The following is a 23343-nucleotide window of genomic DNA, read 5'->3' as shown; positions in this document are numbered from 1 at the left end:
TGTTGACCATTATCATCCCAATAAATTTATAAGGAATATATATACATTATGTACATGTATCACTATTTCTTTATCCAATCATCTATTGATGGGCATTTTGGTTGTTTCCAAAACTTGGCTATTATAAATAGTGGGGCAGTAAACATAGGGGTGCACATATCTTTTCGAATTTGTGTTTCGGATTTATTTGGATAAATACCCAGGGGTGGAATTGCTGGATCATAAGGCAATTCTATTTTTAATTTTTTGAGGAACCTCTGTAGTGGCTATACCAATTTGCAATCCCATGAACAGTACACAAAGGTTCCCTTTTCTCCACATTCTCACCAACATGTGTTGTTTGTTGATTTATTGATGATAGCCATTCTAACTGGTGTGAGGTGGTATCTCATTGTGGTTTTTATTTACATTTCTCTGATGATTAGTGATACTAAGCATCTTTTCGTATGTCTATTGGTCATATGTATGCCCTCTTTGGAGAAATATCTATTCAGGTCCTCTCTGCCAATTTTTTAATTGGATTGTTTATTTTTTTGGTGTTGAGTTGTATGAGGCTGTTTTTGTATTTTTGTTTTTTTTAAAATAAGTTTTGAATATTAACCCCTTGTCAGATGTATCATTGACAAATACCTTCTCCCATTTAGTACGATGTCTTCATTTTGGTGATGATTTCCTTTGCTATGCAAAAACTTTTTAGTTTGGTGTAATCCAGTTTGTTTATTTTTTCTTTTGTTTCCCTTGCCCAAGGAGACATTTTGGTAAAAATATTACTAAGGATAATGTCTGAGAGTTTACTTCCTATATTTTCTTCTACGATTTTTATGGTTAGGACTTAAACTTCAGTTTAATCTATTTTGAGTTTATCTTGTATATGGAGTAAGAAGGGGGACTGTAGTGATATTCAGCAATGAGGTACGTAGCACTTTTTTTAGGATGAGTTCATGAGCGTATAGTCCAGAACTCGTATAGTCCTCCATAGAATTCTTGTATGATTCTTTGTATTTCTGTGGTATCCATTGTAACCTCTCCAATTTTATTTCTGATTTTGTTTATTTGCATCTTTTCTCTTTTTTCCTTAGTGAGTTTAGCCAGGGATTTGTCAATTTTATTAGTCTTTTCAAAGAACCTGCTTTTTTGTTACCTTAGTTTTTTCTATTGTCTTTTTGTTTTTTATCTCATTTAATTCTGTTCTAATTTTTATTATTTCCTTCCTTCTGCTGACTTGGGTTTCATAAACTACTCTAATAGGTTGTAATTCTTCATTTTGGTTTTAGTTTGCATTTCCCTAAAGTCAAATGATGCTGAGCAATTTCTTATGCGCTTGTTTGCCATCCATATAATTATCTTTGGTTAAATGCTTGTTCAAATTGTTTGTCTATTTTAAAAATTGAGTTGTTGTGTGTTTTTTTTAATCTGAGTTTTGAGAATTCCTTATCTGTTTGTGTACAAGTCTGTCATCATATATATGTTTTGCAAAAGTTTTCTCTCATTCTGATTTGTCTTTTTCTTCCTTAAATATGTCTTTGGAAGAACAGAAATCTTTGATTCTTAATGAAGTCCAACTTATCTTTTTTTTCTTTTAAGTATAGTAATTAACCAAAGGGTCACAAAGATTTTATTTTATGTGGTCATCTAAAAATGTGCTTTTAGCTGATACCTTTAAAATTTATGTTAACTGTTTCTGGACTTTACTTTAATATAAAGTATCTTAGGATACTTTATATTAAAGTATAACAGACTTCTAAATTGCATAAAATGCATAAAACACTAAGTTTAGGGTTAATAAATTTTGACAAGTTGCTAACATTAAACAGATCATGAAACAGATATTACTAGTAATTCAGAAGCCACCTCATATCAGCTCCCAGTTGTTACTACCCACAAAAAAATAACCACAATCCTGACTTCTAACACTGTGGACTGTTTGCCTACAAGGAAGCAAAGAATTAGCACCAAACCTGAAAACATGTTTTCTCTCCTGCCTGGGTGGCCCAGGAAAAAATGACTCTAGTTAATTCCTCCTATAAACATACTAATAACTAGACATCCTGGTAAGAATAAATCGACAATTCAGCTCTTCTGTTATCACTCCTGTTTTGAATACACACACACACACACACACACACACACACACACACACACACACACACTCTCGAGGTCAGGCAATTAAATTTGCGAACTCCTCCTAGAAAAGTGCTACATACCTTATTGCTGAATATCACTATGGTCACCTTCGAAGCACTCCCCGTGGGAAGCTTTGCACCAACGCCAGTGCCTAGTCCACCTTTCAAAGCAATTATGGAGCTCTTTTTCTTGAATGGTCATCAGAGCTGTCATCGCATTGCCCTTGATGTTCTGAATGTCATCAAAATGTCTTTCTTTCAATATTTCCTTTATCTCTGGGTAAAGAAAGAAGTAATTGGGGGCCAGACCAGGTGAGTAGGGAGGGTGTTTCAATACAGTTATTTGTTTCTGGCCAAAAACTCCCTCACAAACAGTGCCGTGTGAGCTGGTGCATTGTCGTGATGCAAGAGCCATGAATTGTTGGCGAAAATTTCAGGTCAGCTAACTTTTTCACGCAGCTTTTTCAGCACTTCCAAAAAGTAAACTTTTAGTCCAGTTGGTACAAATTCATAAAGAATAATCCCCCTGATATCAAAAAAGGTAGCAACATCGTTGCAACAAGTTCGCAAACTTAATTGTCATGGTGTGTGTGTGTGTGTGTGTGTGTGTGTGTGTGTGTGTGTGTGTAGCTTTTTTCTATCTGGTTCATTTGTTGTTTATACTTATCGTTTGTTCATTCTCACTGCTGCATAGTATTTGTTTAAATACATCACACTTCCTTTATAAATTCTATTAATGTACATTTGAGCTGTATCAGTTATTGTTACATAGAGTGCTTCTGTGATCATTGATGTACATATCTTCAGGTGAATTTATGCAATGCTTTTGTTGTATAATTTCCTAGGAACAGAATTTTGGAGTCATAGAATATACGTATGATTAGCTTTCTGAGATATTGCCAAATAGTTTTCTAAAATTATTTTACCAATTTATCTTCTCACCAGTAATGTATGAGGATTCTAGTTGCTCCAAATGTTTGCTACTACTTAACATTTTTTTTGTTTTATCCACTCTGACCAGTATATAGTACAAGTGCTAATTGATTTTAAATGTGTTGCCCTTATGGCTAAATAGAACATCTTTTCATTTGGATGAATTTCTAATTCATCCAAATTAGAAATTTGGATATCCTCCTTTATGAAATATCCATACAAGTCCTTCATTAATTTTTCTATGTGATCATGTTCCTTTTTCTTATCAATTTATAGGAGTCCTCTATATATTCTATAATACAAGTCATTTGGTTTGCCTATTCTCTCTGTTAATGGTATGTTTGATGAAACGTGTTTTTAACTTTATTATATACTGACTGATAAATATGTTTCAAATATTGTTAGCATGTATATGTACTTGTCTCTTATTTTAGAATCTTTCCTCACTAAAAGGTTATGAAGATAGTCTCTTTTTTCCCCCAGAAGTTTTATTGTTTTTCTTTTCAACTTTATATTTACGATTTATTTGGGAAGGATTTTCTGTATGATGTGAGATAAATATCAAGATTCATTACTTCATATGGCTCCCCAATTAACCAAGCATCTTTTATGGAATATCATCTTTGTCACTGCATTGCAATGTTATCTCTGTCATAATTGAAGTAAACATATATCTGTGAGTCTGTTTCTGGACTTTCTATTCAGTTTCATTGGACTGCTTTTTTTTTTCTATATTTGCACCAAAAACCACATTTTCCCAACTACTATAGCTTTGCTATAGGTCTTTGCTGTAGCTTTAAAACATGTCTTGTTTTCCGGCAATGTAAGTATTCAAAGTTTGTTCTTCAGGAAAAAGTAACTATTCTTGGCTAAATATATCTACATAGATATTTGGACAGTTTCCTGTCCATGAGTGTGATATCATTCCGGGTAGTCTGGATTGTGCTTAGGTAACAACCCCCTCCGAAATTTTAGTGTATTAAAATATCAAAGGTTTAATTCTTGTTTATATTACATAACTAATACAGGTTTGGGGGTGGGGGAGAACATCTATCATAGTCACTCAGTGATTTATTCTTATGAAGGCACCAGATTTTATGACATGGCATCTTAACAAAACCTTTCAGGGTAAACAAAAGCAGGAGGGAAAAAAATAGAGAAGCAAATAATCACTCTTAAATGTTTCCTCTCAGAATTGATACCAGTCAGGTTACTTTAACAAATATTTTATTTGTCATAGCAAGTCCCATGGCCAAGTCTAACTGCAAGAGGTTGGACACATATAATCCTCTCATGTTCCTGGAAGAAAAAGAAAACTGGAAATATCAGTAAACGCCATTAATGTGTAGCTTAAGTGTGCCAAGCAAATTTTTTTAAAAAGATTTTATTGGGGAAGGGGAACAGGACTATACTGAGCAACAGTGTGTACTTCTAGGACTTTTCCAAGTCAAGTTGTTGTCCTTTCTATCTTAGTTGTGGAGGGCGCAGCTCAGCTCCAGGTCCAGTTACCATTGTTAGTTGCAGGGGGCGAAGCCCACCATCACTTGTGAGAGTCAGAAACCTTGTGTTTGAAAGGACGCTCTCCAACCAACTGAGCCATCCAGTCACCTGGGGCTGAGTGGCAGCTCATTGACTTCATTCTAGTTACAGAGGGCGCTGCTCGCTGGCCCATGTGGGAATCGAACTGGTAACTCTGTTGTCCAAAGCTTGCACTCTAACCAACTGAGCCACCTATCCATCCCCACAATTAATTTTTTAATATACTTTTGACTCTTGTCTTTAGGTCTCTGATCAATTTTCTCTATAGTGTAAAGGAAGTGTCTAAATTCATCTTTTTGCATGGGGATATTAAATTATCCCCATCCCGTATTATAATTAATGTACATATTATTAACTTTAAATATAAAGTGTGAAGCTGAAGGATAATTAATGCTATTGGTCTCAATATTCCTCTTTGTCTCTCTCCTTTCTACTGCATTAGGTATAAGACAACTCTAATTTTTAATCTTCCATGATCTCTGACTGGTCAGCTCTCTATCTGTCCTGAGGAAAATCCTCAGAACTCGCTCCCTAATCTGTTTTGTCCTGACCCCATAGATTACAGGATTGAGAGCTGGTGGAACAACCACATACAAGTTGGCCAAGAAAATGTGAACATATTGGGGAATATTGTGGCCAAAGCGGTGTGTCAAGAAAGAGAAAAAGGCAGGTATGAAAAAGGCTAAGATAACACCAATGTGGGAGCCACACGTATTGAGGGCTTTCAGTCGAGCATCCCAGGAAGGCAGGAGAAAGACTGCATAGAGGATCCTGACATAGGAGACAATAATAAGGAGCACATCCAACAATAAGAGAGAAATGTTGCCAAGACCAAACATAATATTCACTTTGATGCTGGCACAGGCCAGACGGGCAATGCCCATGTGTTCACAGTAGGTGTGAGGGATGATATGATGCCCACAGAAGGGAAGCCTCAGGAGAAGAAACACCAGCGGGACCACCATATACAGGCTCCGCAGAATAGCAATGCCTGCAATAATGCCGATGATTTTGCTGGTGAGGATCATCGTGTACCGAAGGGGTTTACAAATGGCAATGTAGCGGTCAAAGGCCATGGCCACCAATACAATGCTCTCCATAGCAGTGAAAAAGTGGATGAAGAACATTTGGGAAAGGCAGCATTCAAAAGATGTGTCCCTGAGGCTAAACCAGAAGATGCCCAGCATTTTGGGGATGGTGGCTGTTGACAAGCCCAGGTCGATAGAATCCAACATGGCCAAGAAGTAGTACATGGGCTCATGGAGACTGTGCTCAGTCTGGATCACAAACATTACAGTAGCATTCCCCAAGAGTGCAACAAGATACAGAAAGAAAAAGGGGAATCCAATCGAGACATGCACACCTTCTAGCCCTGGGATGCCCAGCAAAAGGAATGAAGAAGGACGGAACTGGGTGTCATTAGACATAGACATTGTTTCTGCCACAATTAGCTGTTCTGTATCTCAGAGACAATGTTGACTTCTCTTACTGATTCTTGTTCTTCTTATCGCTTAGTCCTGATTTCTGAAGAAACACAAGAGAACATTTTAATTGTACTTTGGCCCTATTCAGAGGGGAGATTAAACAATGATTTTCACTAAATACTGTTATATCCTTCAAAATTGCTATGAAACTAAATCTTACATGTTCTTATCTCCAAAAAGAAATGGTAATTATGTGAAGTGATAGAAATGATAGTTAAAGTTATGGTGATAATCACATTATAATATATAAATGTATCAAATCAACATGTACACTTTGAACTTACACAATGTTATATTATATCTCAATTATAATATCAAATATATCTCAATTCTTAAAAAAAAAAAAAAGGAAAAGACATTAGATATACTCTTGTTCTTCTAACCTCTCCTGAGTATCATATGACACCAGGAATAAAACCAGCCTTACCCTGCTGTCATTTACCCTAATGAAAAGACTGATACAAAGAAGAGAAGGCAGGGACAGGTCCAAGATAGTAGATTAGATAAATTCTGTACTTGCCTAATCCCATGAACACATCAAAATCACAGCTAAATTATAGAAAAAATCAACATGGAGAACTATCTGAACAGAAGTCTAGCTGAACAGAAGCTTTATAGCTAAGGATATAAAGAAGAAGCCATGTTGAGACTGGTAGGATGGGTGGAGATATGAAACAGGTCAGCCCAAACCTCCATGTGGCAGACGAAAATTGGGAGGAATATCTCAGCCACAGAGGTTCCCCACAGAGAAGCAAGGGAACAAAGCCCCATATCACACTCTCCAGCCTGCAGTACTGGTACCAGGAAGAGGAGCCCCCATAACATCTGGGCTGTGAAAAACAGTAAGTATTCAACAGTCTGGGTGGGACAAAAGAATGTGGGAAACCCAGAGGTTCTCTTAAACGCCCTACACAGACTCACTCACAGGCACTCATCCTGTGCTCCAATAGAGGGACAGTGACTTGGGGGCCATCAGGAACATACAGAGGGCAGACTGAGGTGTGTTGCTTTGGGGCAAGGGCTGGAAGACCATTTTCCCTGTGTGGGGTCCTTCTCCCATGTAGCCTGCAGGCAGGTGCCATCTTTCCTGTGTTGAGCCCACCCCCACACACACACCCATGGCCAAATCTGAATCTGAATTGGTCTGGCAAGCTCTGTTCACTCCACCCTGGTGACTCACTGAGACCCTGCCACACCAACTCCATACTGCAGGAGGCTTTATCAGTGACTGAACCTTACAGGAGCCGGCAGTTGGCAAAAGGCCTCAGAGTGCCCTGACTCTTTTCAAAATGACCCCAGATCCAGTATTGGTGGTAGCTATTCTCAGTTCACAGCATGGACTCTCCCACATGCCTCCAGGTCCAGCACATGCAGCGACCAACTGTGTATTGCTTTATAGCACCTACCAGGTACTCCCCACCCAGTTACAGGCAGTGGCTGACCTGGGCCTGCACAAGATCCCCCCCAATAGGCCCCAGAACCAACATAGTTGGAGGCTGGCTTCAGACCACAGCAGAGCAACACCCAATTAGCCCCACAAGTGGCACACCCAAAAGGCAGTCTCAACATGCATCAGAGCCTGCTGGGACGAATCCTGCTTCAAGTGGTAAGCCCACTGCACAGCAGCCATAAACTGTAGACATGGCTGAACCCCACAGCCAGTCAGCCTGAGGGTCAATCCCAACTACTGATGTGCCAATGGCAACCAAGTTTCAAATATAACAGGAGGGTGCACACAACCCACACAAAGGACACTCCTGGAGCACCCAGTACAGATGACCAGGGAGACTGTGCCACTGGGTTCCACAGAGCACCTACTACATAAGGTCACCTAGCAAGAGTAGGAGAAGTAGCAGATCTACCTAATACATAGAAACAAACACAGGGAGGCAGCCAAAATGGAGAGACAAAGAAACATGTCTCAAATAAAAGAAAAGAACAAAGCTCCAGAAAAAGAACTAAACAAAATGGAGACAAGCAACATACCCGATGCAGAGTTCAAAACACTGGTTATAAAGTTGCTCAATGAACTGATTGAAGGGAGAACTTCAACAAAGAAATAGGAAACATAAAAAGGGAGATAGAAAATTTAACAAGACTAGTCAGAAATGAAGAATACAATAATTGAAAAGAAGAATACATTAAAGAGAATCAATAATATATTAGATGAAGCAGAGGATCAAATCAACAATTTGGAAGAAAAGATAGCAGAAAATACCCAATCAAAACAGCAAAATGAAGGAAGAATTTTAAAAATGAGGATTGTTTAAGAGACCTCTCAGACAACATCAAGTATAATAACATTCGTATCATAGGGGTACCAGAAGGAGAAGAGAGAAAGCAAGGAATTGAGAAACTATTTGAAGAACTAGTGACAGAAAACTTCCCTAACCTGATGAAGGTAATAGATATACAAGCCCAGGAAGTGCAGAGTCCCAAACAAGATGAACCCAAACAAGCCCATACCAAAACACATTATATTTAAAATGGCAAAGGTTAAAGACAAAGAGAAAATCCTAAAAGCAGCAAGAGAAAGGCAAATAGTAACTTATAAGATAGCTCCCATAGGATTGTCAGTTGATTTCTCAACAAAAACTTTGCAGGCGAGAAAGGATTGGCGGGAAATATTCAAAGTGATGAAAAGCAAGGATCTACAACCAAGACTACTTTACCCAGCAAGGCTATCATTTAGAATCAACAGACAGATAAAGAACTTCCTAGATTAAAAAAAAAAAAAAAAGCTGAAGGAGTTCATCATCACAAAATCAGTATTACAAGGAATGTTAGAGGGACTTCTTTAAGACAAAAAGATAAAAAATATGAATAATGAAATGGCAATAACTACATATCTGTCAACAATATTACTTTAAATGTAAATGGAATAAATGCTCCAGTCGAAAACATAGGGTGGCCAAATGGATAAGAAAACAAAAAACTTACATAGGCTGCCTACAAAAAGTGAGTCTACAAAAGACTCACTTCAGATTGAAAGACACACACAGACAGTAAAAATATGGAAAAAATTATTTCATGAAAATGGAAAAAAAAATATGCTTTAGTAGAAATACTTGTACCAGACAAAATAGACTTTAAAACAAAGGCTATAACAAGAGAGAAAGAAGGACCCAGTAATCCCACTTCTGAGTATTTATCTGAAGAAACTCAAAATGCTACTTCGAGGTTACGTGTTCATCCATATGTTCATTGCAGCATTATTTACAATGGCCAAGGCTATTGTGGAAGAACCCTGGGTGTCCATTGATGGATAAAGAGGAGGTGGTATATATATACAATGGAATATTGCTTAGCCATGGAAGGGAATAGGTTCTTGCCATCTGCAGCAGCATGAATGGACCTGGAGGGTATTGTGCTGAGTGGAGTATGTCAGACAGAGAAAGACAGATGCAATGTCATTTCACTTACATGTGGAATCTAAAGAACAAAACAAATAAACAAACAAACAAACTAAACAGAAACACACTCATAGATAGAAGATTTTGATGGTTGCCAGATGGGAGGGGTTGGGAGTTGGTCAAAAACGAGAAAGGATTAAGTAGTACAAATTGGTTTTTACAAAGTATTGATGAGGATGTAGTGTATAGCATAAGGAAAGTAGTCAATAATATTGTAATAACTATGTATGGTTTCAGATGGGTACTTGATTTATCTGGATGATTGATGGGAGAGAGGTTGGAGGATAGGGCAAAAAAAGGTGAAGGCATTAAGTAGTACAAATTGGTAGTTACAAAATAGTCATGGGGATGTAAAGTAAAACATAGGGTATATACTCAATAATAAGGTAATAGGCATATATAGTGCCAGGTGAGTACTAGACTAGTCAGGGGGATCACTTCTTAAATTATACAAATTTCTAACCACTGTGCTATACACCTGAAATTGACATAAAATAACATTAAATATTAACTATAATTGAAAAATTATAAAGGGAGGGAAGTTGAAGGGAAATAAGAGGTTCAAATTTCTAGGTATAAAACAAATAAGTCCTGGGGATGTAATGTACTGCATAGGGAATAGAGTCAGCAATACTGTGATAGTATAGTATGGTGTCAGAGGGTTCCTGCAGTTATGATGATTACTTCTTTAGGTATATAAATATTGAACTACTATGGTGTACACCTGAAACTTATATAATGTATGTTAACTATATTTTTTAATAAAAATCTGTTTTAAAAAGAAGAGAAGGCAGAAGAGTATCCTCTGCATAATGGAAATTCAGACTCTGAAGTGTAGCCAGAAACAAATGGAAAAAATAAATTCCAATCTGTGTATCTGACAGTTCCACATATTTTGCGTAATGTGTAAAAAGATTTCTTTGGTGTTTGTAATCTGAACTATTTCTCTATTAAGGAATCTAGAGAATCCCAAAATGTGGAGTGCATATTCCTGAGTGTATCTGTGCATGTGTATGTGCGTGTCCGTGTTGTGTATTTATGAATTTTTTTGTGTGTCTGTGAATACCAGATGGCCTGGTTCTTAGAAACACTTTATCTTTGCTTATCCATATGCATTAAAAAAATTCTGTCACATAAAAGTTCTTAATTTTAAAGTTTACAAATAGATGAATTGATTAAGAAGAGACAGGACTGTAAGCAATTTCAATGTCATATTTTAGAAAATAAACAACTTAGTTCATGTCATAATTTGTTTCTGAAAAAAATTACTCATCACATTTAGAAAATGGATAATGACAAAAAGAGATACTTGACAAAGAGTATTTTGCAGTTATGATGAAACATGAACTGAGAAATTATTTTAATGTATAAAAGCCTATCATTTGGAGAGTACATAAGTAAACACATTGTGTAAAGAATCTGTCCAGGTATAGTCATCTTGGGGAGGAGAAATTAATATTCTGGGCTCAGCAACTTTCAAATATATCTCTGCCTTGTATCTATGGGGAGAGAGAAGAAGCATTTAGAATATCTTAAAATTTAATTCCTACCAAGATTCTATCCTAGCTCTCATGTCTTTATGGATGCCTTAGAGTAACACTGAAAGGGGAATTATCAAATGATTTTGTATTACAGCACTCATCTAGAATATGTGAGTATTCTGAACTTACTTATAGTAAATTACAATTTTGAAGCAAACAAAAGAGAAGTTCACTACTGTACAATTTATTTGGGAAAAATTAGTCATACAGAAAATGTGTAAATGATTAAATGTGATGTCTGAAATCATGCAGAAAGCTTAGATTCAAATTTAGAAATGCATGCATGTTGGAGAAAGTCAGAGATGAGAGGCATCCATCTGAGATAAATGCATATGAAGGTAAGTACATCATAATTGAAACCCATGTCAAGGCAAATGCCTTGCTTATTGTGCCCATTTAAAACCTATGAAGAGTAGCAAAAAGAAGAGATAATTTTGTAACTTGGGAAATTCACTCAGGAAATACACACACACACACACACACACACACACACACACACACACACGAGGTCTGACAAATAAGTTTACGAACTTGTTGCAACGATATTGCTAACCTTTTTTGATTTTTTGATAGAGGGATTATTCATTATGAATTTGTACCAACTGGACAAACAGTTAACTAAGTTTACTATTTGAAAGTGCTGAAAAGGCTGCATGAAAAAGTTAGATGACCTGAACTTTTTGCCAACAATTCATGGCTCTTGCAGCACGACAATGCAGCACTCACACGGCACTGTCTGTGAGGGAGTTTTTAGCTAGAAGCAAATAACTGTATTGGAACACCTTCCATACTCACCTGATCTGGCCCCCAATGACTTCTTTCTTTACCCAAAGATAAAAGAAATATTGAAAGGGAGACATTTTGATGACATTTAGAACATCAAGGGTAATACGATGACAGCTCTGATGGCCATTCCAGAAAAACAGTTCCAAAATTTCTGAAGTGTGGACTAGGTGCTGGCATCGGTGAATAGCTTACCAAGGGGAGTACTCTGAAGGTGACTATAGTGATATTCAGCAATGAGGTATGTAGCACTTTCTCTAGGATGAGTTTGTGAACCTAATTGTCTGACCTCGTGTGTGTGTGTGTGTGTGTGTGTGTGTGTGTGTGTGTGTGATGTATATGCCTGTGTGTGTGTGAGACAGTGTGTGTATACACTTGGACTGCTAGGGTTGAGTAGGAGACAGCTTAAATTCTCAATTTTGTAATGTGAAACTATCACAGATAGTTTTCTGTTTTTCATTAGTGGAGAATCTCGTACAAGGTAAATGGAGATGTGATTCCTCTATGTACCAGCATTGATTTGGCAATTTGAATACAATTTTGAATAAAACTCATCACAGACCCTCAGAAAAACTATTGAGTAGTAAGGGAGATAAAATTCCCAAGATGAAATTTAAAAATTGTTTTGCAAGTGCTATGTTACGAAGTGTGCACAGAATATTGTAGGTATAGAGGTGAGTCAAGAAAAATTCCATGGAAGAGGTTAGCCTTATGTTAAGACTCATAGAATAATTCTTCAGCCAAAAAAAGTAAATAAATTTTATTCTAGATGGAGTAAAGAGCAATGACAAAGTGAAAATAAAAGCACAGTGACCATTCGGGATATAAAAAAGAAATCTGTCGTCCTCTCAATGAACTTATCCACAAATTCAGTAGATTGATAGCCAAACTCTTAATTGTCTAGTGTCTCTGTCACTCTTGGAGCTCCATACAGCAGAAACTTATAAAATAAAATCTTGAGATTATCACACTAAGCAAAATAAGTCAGACAGAACAAGTTGAGAACCATATGATTACTCATATGTGAGATACACAACTGAAAGCAACAAACAAACAAACAAAAACTCATAGACACAGACAACAATTTGGTGATTACCAGAGGGGAAGGGGGGAAAAGGATGGTGGAAGATGGAAAAGGGGGTCTAATTAATATAAGGTGTTGGAAGGAGACTGACTCTGGGTGGTGAACACACAATGCAATATAGAGATGATATATTATAGAATTGTACATTTGAAACCTATGTAATTTTACTAACAAATGTCACCCCAACGAATTTAACAAAAATTTAAAAAATATATGGTTACATCCCAAGAAAATCAACTTATGCCATTTATTTCTATTGATTTTCTAGGAGGGCTTGAAACTGGTGCTTTCTTCCTCTCTGAGAGAATATCATTTCTAGTCTGTAAATACGTATCAAAGCAATCAATCACTAATCATTCTATAATATACACTGACCTATTACTTCAACACATATTCATATATCTTCCAATCTCTGCTGCATTCAGACATAAGACTGTATCCCAGCCTCTCATTTGACCTCCTAACTCTTAAGTGCTATATGGGATTATATCTAGCTATCCAGCAGTCATTTCCTCAATGTGGAATCTTCTTACTTGACCCTATTCCACCAACCTCCACATGTGCCAAATACCCACATTCTTATTTCCTGGAACTGATGAACATAAAGGAGAAGCTATAATATTCACTTTCTTTCTCATCCTTGCTTAATCTTGCAGTCTCCTGGCCATCCTGCCACATCTTTCTCAGATGCTTCATCACCCTAGCCCTAGGTCTTATTTTTACAAAAATCTACCCCTCAGGGCCATACTTTATCAGTCAATTGTTCATGAATGTATTAAATCAAAAACATTTATCGATCACCTTTACTATACCTGACACGGTTCTAGAAAATTGAGAAAGTTACCACTTACCCTCTTCTTATTCACATTAGTGCACGTGTAATACAGGTCAGATGCAATAGCTAAATTGATACAGGATATATTGGTGCAGCTCCTTCCACATCAGCTTTCACCATTTAGTTTTGCATGTGAGTTTTGCATGGTCATAGGTATAATTACATATAAGTAAAAGTGTAGCTTCAGGATGTTATGAGTATGAGCATACATTCTCTCTTCACCTTGTTCTCCTTACTTTCACTTTTCCTCCATCTCTCCATACTATCTTCATATAAGCACTTTCTCTATCCCTTTTGCTATTTTTCACAACTTAACCATGATACGACTTACCTTGATCTCTAAATCTCTAAATCTTGGCATCTTCTTGAGGCATGCCATTTGTTATGTGGAATAGAAGGTATTTATATTTTTCTTACAACCCCACTTCCCCTGGGATGAGGACTAGTAGTATTTTAAAGACACATTCCCATCTGGCACCTTACACAATTATAAAGATTATGTAAGGTGCCAGATGGGACTTATCAAGGGGATCACTTCATAGACTGTGTAGATGCATGAACAATGCACTGTACAACTGAAGCTGAAGTAGAATAATATTGTATGTCAACTATAAGTGTGTGTGTGTGTATATATATATATATATATATATAGTCACAGGAGGTGGAGTATAGCATAAGGAAGATAGTCAATGGTATTGTAATAAGTATATAAGATGTCAGGGGGGGAGTAGTTTGGGGGAGGGGGTTATCACTTTGTGAGGGGTGTAAATGTCTAACTATTATGCTGTTTTGTACACCTGAAACTAATAATAAAAAAAGGACACCTTCCCAGAGAATTATTATTTGAACCTATCTGGAAGCTCCCAGGAAGTTCTCTCTCACAGGATACATCTTTATTTGACCTGACTCAAAACTCATTCACTGTGAACAGCTTTTTCCCTGGGCTATTAGTCAAAACAATCAATAGAAATTATTTAACACTGCATCTTTCTGAAGCAGGAACAACAGTTGGAGCTAACAAGACACTGGCCAAACAACTTAAAAGAAAAAATTGGAAAATGAATTGACCATACAGTAAAGACCTGATAAATCCCTAATCTGCCACTTCTGTCTCACCTTGAGGAAATAATATTAAAATATAGAATGTGGCTCATCTGGTGAATTCAAGAAGTCATTTCTCTCTCTCTCTCTCTCTCTCTCTCTCTCTCTCTCTCTCTCTCTCTCTCTCACACACACACACACACACACTCACACAGTGGGGTTTTGTTATGTTGCAGACTGTACATATTTTTAATAAGAAAACTACAGATAAATATCACTATGAATATAGATTTTAAATTCTCAACAAAATACTAGTAAAGAAAACGCAACAGCATATTGAAAAGAATTATACACCATGACCAAGTGTGATTAGTCCCAGGAATGCAAGGTTGATTAAATATAAGAGAATCAACCAATGCATTATACAACACTAATAAAATGAAGGGAAAAAATGTGATCCTTTCAATTGATACAAAAAGAACATTTGACAAAATTTAGCACCCTTTCATGATAAAAACACTCAACAAACTTGGAATATAAAAAAACTATATTCTCTTCCTCGACATGATAAGGGCATTTATGGGGGAAAAATACAATTCATATCATACCCAATGGTTAACATCTGAAAACTTTCTCCCTAAGATCGCTGAAAAGACAAGGATGTCTGCTTTCACCATTGCTATTTAACATTGTATTGGAAGTTTTAGCCAGAGCAATCAGGCAAGAAAAAGTCATTCAAATCAGAAAGGAAGACATAAGTTATTTCTATTTGTAGATGACACAATCTTATATAGAGAAAATTGTAAAGAATCCACAAAAAATCTATTAGAGCTAATAAATTCAGCAAAGTTACACAATACAAGATCAAAATACAGAAATCAGTTGTATTTCTCAACAATAATCAATCTGAAAATGAAATTGAGAAAACAATCTCATTTACAATAGCATCAAAAATAATAAAATATTTAGGAATAGATTTAACCAAGTAAGTGTAAGATGTATATACTACAGGCTGCAAAACACTGCTGAAGGAAAATTTTAAAAGCCTAACAAACGGAAAGTAATTGTGTATTCATGAATTAGAAGACTTAATGCAGTTAAGATAGCAATTCTCTCTAGTGATCTATATACTCAATGCCATCCCTATCAAAATCCCAATGTCCTTTTATATAGAAAAGTGAAAGCTGATTCTAAAATTCCTATGAAATAACAAGGTTCCTGAATTAGCAAAATAATCTTGAAAATGGAAAACAAAGTTGGAGGACTAGAACTTCCTTATTTCAAAATGTATTACAAAGGTACAGTGTTCAAAAAAGTGTGGTGGCATAAAAATAGATATACAGATGAATTAAATGAGATTGTGAGTTGAGAAATAATCACATATGGTTATAGTCAATTGATTTTTGACAAGGGTGCCATGAAAGAATAGCATCCTCAAAATGGTACTGGGTGTGGGGACAGAGTCTCAGAGAGCAGTTTCCAGGCAATCGGCCTCGCGTGGGGAGGTCCCGGCTGGGGTAGTGAATGACCATCAACTGTGATTGGTTGGCCATCAGCTGTAACTGGTTAGCCAATTGGCTACTGATGTAACTGCAGGGCTGCGTTGATTGGCTGGTTGGTTGGCAGGCAGAGAAGTGAATGGTGGACTGTGGATCATGTGGCTACTACTGTGTGTGTCTCACCGGCCGCCAGAGAGAACATGGTGGTATGATTCCCCTATGTATGGCTCCTGTGGGTGTTCCTTTTTGGCCTAGCCATGTTCTGCATTCTTATGTGGGGAGCGGGACCAGAGGCACCAATGACACCCTGCACGACACTGGGACAATTAGATTTCCACATAAAAAAAATAAAGTTGGATCCTTAACTCACACCATATACAAAAAAATAACTCAAAATGTATCAAATACCTAAATATAGTAACCAAAAAAAATAAAACTCTTAGAATAAAATATAAGGGTAAACCTTGTTGTCTGGCCAAACAATTCTCCAGATAATCCATTAAAAGAAAATGGTTTATTCGGGAAAAGAAAAAGAAACAGAACCACCACGGAATACAAACATGCTCACACCAGGAGGGCAGTCCTCCCTGGCCAAAAAAGGGCCTACACAATATGGCTTCCCTTTTTATTTCCATCCCTTCTCCCCGGAGGTTACCATAGAGTTCAACAGGAAGTCAAGACTAGAGAGTTAACAAGGGGCCCAGCTCCACACATAGTCCTCCCAGCTCTGTGGTTAAGTATCTTAAGATGTCAGTTTACTTTCAACAATCTTCATGACCTCAAATTTGGCAATGATTTCTTAAATTGGTCAATAAAAGCAAAGCAATAAAAGTAAAACACATAAATTGAACTTCATCAGAATTAAAAACTGTTGTGAATCAAATGACACTATCAAGAGAGTGTTAAGACATAGAATGGAAGATAATTTGAAAATCATACATCTGATAAGGGCCTAGTTTCCAGAATAGATAAAGAAAACTTACAACTCAACAATGTATAGACAAGTAACCAAAAAATGGGCAAAGAACTTGAATAGACATTGCTTAAAAGATGTACAAAAAGAGAAGAATCATATGATTTCACTCCTTTGTGGGATATAAAACAGAAAGCAGCAATGAATGAGCCAAACAAACAAACTCATTGACAAATAGCAGTATGGTGGTTTCTAAAAAGGAAAAGGAGGCTGGGGAGAGGTTGAAAAGGGTAAAGGAGGAGAAAAAACTTTGAGTGATGAGCACACAGTGCAATATATAGATGATGTATCATAATATTGTACATTTGCAACTTATATAACTAATGTCACCTCAATGCATTTAATTTAAAAAGATGTACAAAAGGTGAAGGTGTCCATGAAAAAAATGCTCAACATCATTAGTTATTAGGGAAATGTAAATCAAAAAGTTAGTTAGATACCACTTGGCACCCAGTAGGCTCCAATTGACAATAATGGAAAATTACAAGTATTAGAGAGGATGTGGAGAAATGGGAGTCCTCATATATTGGTGGTAGAAATGTAAATTGATGCAGCCACTGTGGAAGACTTCCTCAAAAAGTTAAGTGTAGAATTATCATATGACCCCCAAAATTCTACCTCTTGGTGTATATACCTAAAAGAATTAGAAACAAGTGTTCAGACAAATCTTGTATAAGGTTCACAGCAGAACGATTGACAATAACCAAAGTACAGAAATAACCCAAGTATCCACCAACTGACATATAAACAAAAATGGTACATCTATACAATACAATATTGTTTAGCCATAAAAAGAAGTACTTATATGTACTACAATAAGGATACAACTTAAAAACATTATTCTAAGTGAAAGAAGCTAGGCACAAAAGGACACATACATGTGATTCCAATTATATGATATATCTAGAATAAATTTATATAAACAATTCATAGAGGCAAAAATCAGATTAGTGGTTCCCAGGGGCTAGAGGTAGGAAAGAATGAGGAGTGATTGCTTAATGGGTACAGGGTTTCCTTTTGGAGTGATAAAGATGGAACTAGATACTGGTGATAGTTGAACAATATTGTGAATGTACTAAGGGCCACTGAATTTTAAACTTTATGCTGTCTCAATGTCTTTGGCATTATCACGCCATGTGAATTCCCCATGTGCATGTATTAAAATTTTGATTTTCTCCTGTTAAAAAAATAGTTAAAATGGTAAATTTTATGATCATGTATATCTTACCACAATAGGAATAAGTTGTTGGTTATATAAATGCCCAACAGTGCCCAAAGAATTAGTCCAAGCAATTCATAGACTAACAAAGAGAAAGATAAGGAAGAAGGAAGAAGAGAAAAAGATAAAATGTGACCTGTCATAATATTATGTGAAATAAGAAGAACTGAAAATTGACCAAGTAGCAGGCAGCAAGGTTCACTGAGATTTCCCTACAGCTGCTCTGGTGGGATGACCAAAGGGAATTTCTATTCATTTAGTTTCAATGCCTTAGACTCTCTGGCACCTGGAGACTTCATTTCAAATTCTCCCCAAACACATACACACAAAGATATTTTGTTAATGCCTCTCAGGGTATATTGAGGCTCTGTTCTAAACCATATATATATATACACACACACACACACACACACACACACACACACATATATGTTCTTCTTATTTCACATAATATTATGACAGGTCACATTTTGTCTTTTTCTCTCCTTCCTTCTTCCTTATCTTTCTCTTTGTTAGTCTATGAATTGCTTGGACTAATTCTTTGGGCACTGTTGGGCATTTATATAACCAACAACTTATTCCTATTGTGGTAAGATATACATGATCATAAAATTTACCATTTTAACTATTTTTTTAAACAGGAGAAAATCAAAATTTTAATACATCCATATATATATATATATATATATATATATATATATATATATATATATGTAAAATTTCAATAACTGGATTCACGGTTGCTACATAACACCCTAAGACTGAACGCAAGGTAAGTACTTGTGATCAGTGAGTCTGCACAATGTGCACTTAAGATTAGAATTTGGATTCACAGAAATTGAGTTAAGACCTAGAGTATTGGGGTAGGAAATAAAATGGTACAGATGAGTGGTCTGGGGGGAGGTAGCAGGAGGACAATGATGGGAAGAATTTGGAAAGAAAGTATCTACTGGGCATCTGCAATATTTCACACATATAGCCTCATTTATCCCACCCAATAACAACACAAGGTAGACTATACTCTGCTTATTTCTAGATAAAACTGAAAACAGAACATGATGTACAGTCATAGGGCCAGTAAGAACAGAATCAGGACTCCATTCCAAGCCACAATACAAGTAATATAAAATACTGTCTATTATTAATTGTTTTTCCTACACATACTGCTTGATAGTGAGTGAGACACCAAAAAAAGAGCCATAGTTGGCAAATAGGATAGGATAATGAGCTTGAATTCCCTTATACTTAGACTGACTGCACATATACACTGTTATATAGATAGGTAGATAGATAGATAGATAGATAGATAGATAGATAGATAGATAGATAGATAGATAGATAGATAGATAGATAGAATATGGTGATCAGCTGTTGGTCTCTATCCATGCTTCATACTTCAGAGGGATTAATCTGAATTCAAAATTGATTACTGGGACACCTGAATTTATGATTGATGCCATGGCCCAAGATGAGGCATGAGGTGAAAACCATAGCTACTGCAGGAGTGAAAAATATCTTTGGAACTAAATGAGTAGATGTGTAGTAAAGAACTTGGCACTGCCCAAATTGAGGTCTTGGCCTTCGCTCTTGGCTTCTAGGTAGTTTTGGCTGTTCTAGGTCCTTTTATTCTTCCCCATCCTTCATTTTTCTTTCTCCCTCCGTTCACTACTTCCACTAACAAGTTTGCAAAGACTGGTCCAGATCAGTGTCACAAAGCCCAATTTCACATAGAATTGTGGAGAGAACTAAATGAGATAATATATACAAGTAATGAGAAGAATAATGTCCGAAAAATAGTAGGTACCCAATTAATGATAGCTATCATTATTGTGGTGGTTATTATTACTATCAATTTTATTATCTCCTAATAGCATTTATTTCTTGAGGAAGAGGAAGTTAATGTATTCACTTGGAGCCCACACTTTTGAGACATAGTGTTAGTTTCTATTGTACAGATAAAGAACGATACTGAGATTATTTATGGAGAGCTGAACAGGGGAAAAGAATTAAAGGTCTTTAGAGAATCTTATTCTTAATATCAACCCTTTGTTCGGGGACAGTTTTATTTCTAATTTTTATAGATCCCAGTTAACGGTGTATGAATTCTCCAATGGGAACCAGCAACAACTTTTAAAAACCAGGCCACTATTAGCCCGCATAAGAATGTCTTCTCCCAATGTCACCTTTCTCGTCCTTCTTCATTCCTGTTGCTGGGGATTCCAGGGCTGGAAGTTGCACAAATCTGGCTTGGCCTTCCCTTCTGTGTAGTGTATCTCATTGCTCTTGTTGGAAATGTCATCATTCTGTGTGTTATCTGGACTGACCATAGCCATCACCAGTCCATGTTCTATTTCCCGGCCATGCTGTCAGTGACTGACCTGAGTCTCTCTACTGCTACCATCCCCAAAATGCTGGGTATCTTCTGGTTCAGCCTTCAGGAGCTGTACTTTGGGTGCTGCGTTGCTCAAGTCTTTTTTATCCACTGTTTTTATAGTTATGGAGAACATTGTACTCTTGTCATGGGCTTTGATCACTATGTGGCTATTTGTAACCCCCTCAGATATAGCATGATTTTCACCAACAGCGGCACTGATGTCATTGCTGTGATAGTAGTTCTAAGAAGCTTATGTATGGTTGTTCCTATAGTTTTTCTCCTCCTGAGGCTACCTTACTGTGGACATAGAGTCATCCCTCATACCTACTGTGAGCACGTGGGAGTGGCATGACTGACTTGGCATGACTTGATTAGTGCCAATGTCTAGTATGGTCTTGGGAATATTTCTATTTTGTTTCTGGATTTGCTTCTTATCATTATCTCCTATGCTAGGATCTTATATACTGTCTTCCACCTCCCTTCGCAAAAGATGCCCGCTTGAAGGCTCTAAATACCTGTAGCTCCCATATCTGTGTCATTTTAGCCTTCTTTGGTCCAGCTCTCTTCTTCCTCACTCATCGCTTTGGCATCCCCCCAATATATCTATATCCCAATATATCCATATCTCGCTAATCTCTATGTAATCATCCTCCCTGCCCTCAACCCAGTCATTTATCGGATCAGGACCAAGCAGATCCAGGAGCGGGTACAGAGTGATTTTGTTAAAAAAAGATTGAATGAGAGGTAATGCATTCCAGTTATGAAGATATAATCTGAGAAGGCTGAGATTTGTGATAAAATTAATAAAGGAATTTCTTTCACCAAAATTAATTGTGAATATTTATATGAACATATATGTATATACATATGTATGTACATATATATATACAGAGAGAGAGAGTGACAAAAAATGTATACACATTTTAAGAAAGGAAAAAACTGTACTAAAATTGTAATACTCAATATATACTGATAACAAAAGATGAACAAGTCATGTGTATACATTTTTTGGCACCCCCCAGTATATAATATTGACTGCAACTGTTGGAGGCATATATGTGTATATCTTTGTATATACATATATAGAGAGGGTGCCAAAAAATGTATGCACATTTTAAGAAAGCAAAAATCTATTAAAATTGTAATACTCAACATATAGAGATAACAAAAGATGACTACAAATCAGGTTTGACTTTTGCAACTACAAGATGTGCTCAAAGTGGTTACCGTCAGCGTCCAGCGACCTGATTACGGCAAACTACTGCTTGAGCAACGTTGACCAAAGTGTCCACTTGTATACATTTTTTTGGCACCCCGATATATGTATATACTCATGTATGTATGTATAAACATGTATATATATATGTATATGTTACATATACATATATATATATATAATATTGACTATAACTGTTGGAGGCATGTGTGTTTGTGTGTGCCTGAATGTGTACTTGCAATTATATTCTCTATTGACCCCTGGCATAAAATAAGCTATATAAGAGTATATTTCAAGAACTTTAATTCACTGTTAAAAGTGTATGGGGATCTAGCTCTCTTTTAAGTAGTAACAAGATTTCTTTCATAGAGATGTTTAACTAGAGATCACATGGCCAATGACAAGAAGTAAGTGAAATACAAAAAGTTTCTATAAATAATAAAGTGCTTCCTAAAAATAAGCAAAATATGGGAATTAGACTAGTTTTTTTTCTTTTTTGTGTTTTTTTTTTTTCCCTCCTATGATCTAAGTTTCTGATTCTATGAAGTTCTTTATAAGCCTAATCCTGATGTCACACCCTTTCATTCTTGAACTGGTAAATGTAATACTATGTCATCTGTGATGGCTCTTTTTTCTTAGAGTTTAAAAACGCTTGTGAAACGAATGAAAATTATATGTGAAATCAAATGATGATTATAAAACATTGTGAACATGTTAGTGCTTATTGTTTCTCCATCCCATGTCTCCCCCCACAGAAACAAGTATTTGTCAGCCATCAATGGACAAAAATGCTTTTCTGGGAGCTTTGGGATCCAGGTAGGATGCTGTAAAACCCAAGTAGAGCCGAGGGCTTCTTTGAGAAGGCAAGCCCACACACCAACGCAGGCCTGCTGACTGCGGTCCTGCCTGCACACTGGAAGCATCGCTGTCCCCTGTGAACTCAGCTCCAATCCCACCTGTATGTGGTCCTGCCACTAACTGCTTCTGCCACGGGACCCAGAAGGTGCCGTGCCGTCTGTGCCCTCTGTAACAGGCACACCAGTGTCAGACCTGACTATGATCCCTACAGCAGTCCGATGACCCGATTCCAGTCCCACTGTACAACAGACCAGACGCAGTTCTGCCCAAATAGAGACCAGCCCAGTGACCCAATGGGAGCACAGTCAGGAACCCAGTGATAGCCATAAGATTTGGTTCCAGCTCTACTCAACCATGATCTCAGAGGTAGTTCCATGAGTCCAGGGACCCCTCAAGGGAAGGACTTTATCTGCCAAACCACTCAAAAA

At 36.8% G+C, this 23343-nt stretch overlaps 1 protein-coding gene and 1 pseudogene across 1 annotated transcript; one reads left to right on the top strand and one right to left on the bottom strand.

Annotated features, from left to right (window-relative positions):
• Window positions 1-5050: 5050 nt before the first annotated feature.
• On the bottom strand, window positions 5051-6034 carry LOC117029700 (olfactory receptor 52E8). The gene has a single exon (XM_033118905.1). It carries the CDS (start codon window positions 6026-6028, stop codon window positions 5051-5053), a length of 978 nt encoding a protein of 325 aa, XP_032974796.1. The 5' UTR covers window positions 6029-6034.
• A 5282-nt stretch (window positions 6035-11316) lies between these two features.
• On the top strand, window positions 11317-23235 carry LOC117029699 (olfactory receptor 52E8-like; annotated as a pseudogene).
• Window positions 23236-23343: the final 108 nt, after the last annotated feature.

This window comes from Rhinolophus ferrumequinum, chromosome 11 (genome assembly GCF_004115265.2).
Source record: "Rhinolophus ferrumequinum isolate MPI-CBG mRhiFer1 chromosome 11, mRhiFer1_v1.p, whole genome shotgun sequence".
Taxonomy (NCBI): Eukaryota; Metazoa; Chordata; class Mammalia; order Chiroptera; family Rhinolophidae; genus Rhinolophus; species Rhinolophus ferrumequinum.
The sequence above is the reverse complement of the archived record's forward strand: the minus strand, read 5'-3'. Positions and strand labels throughout refer to the sequence as shown.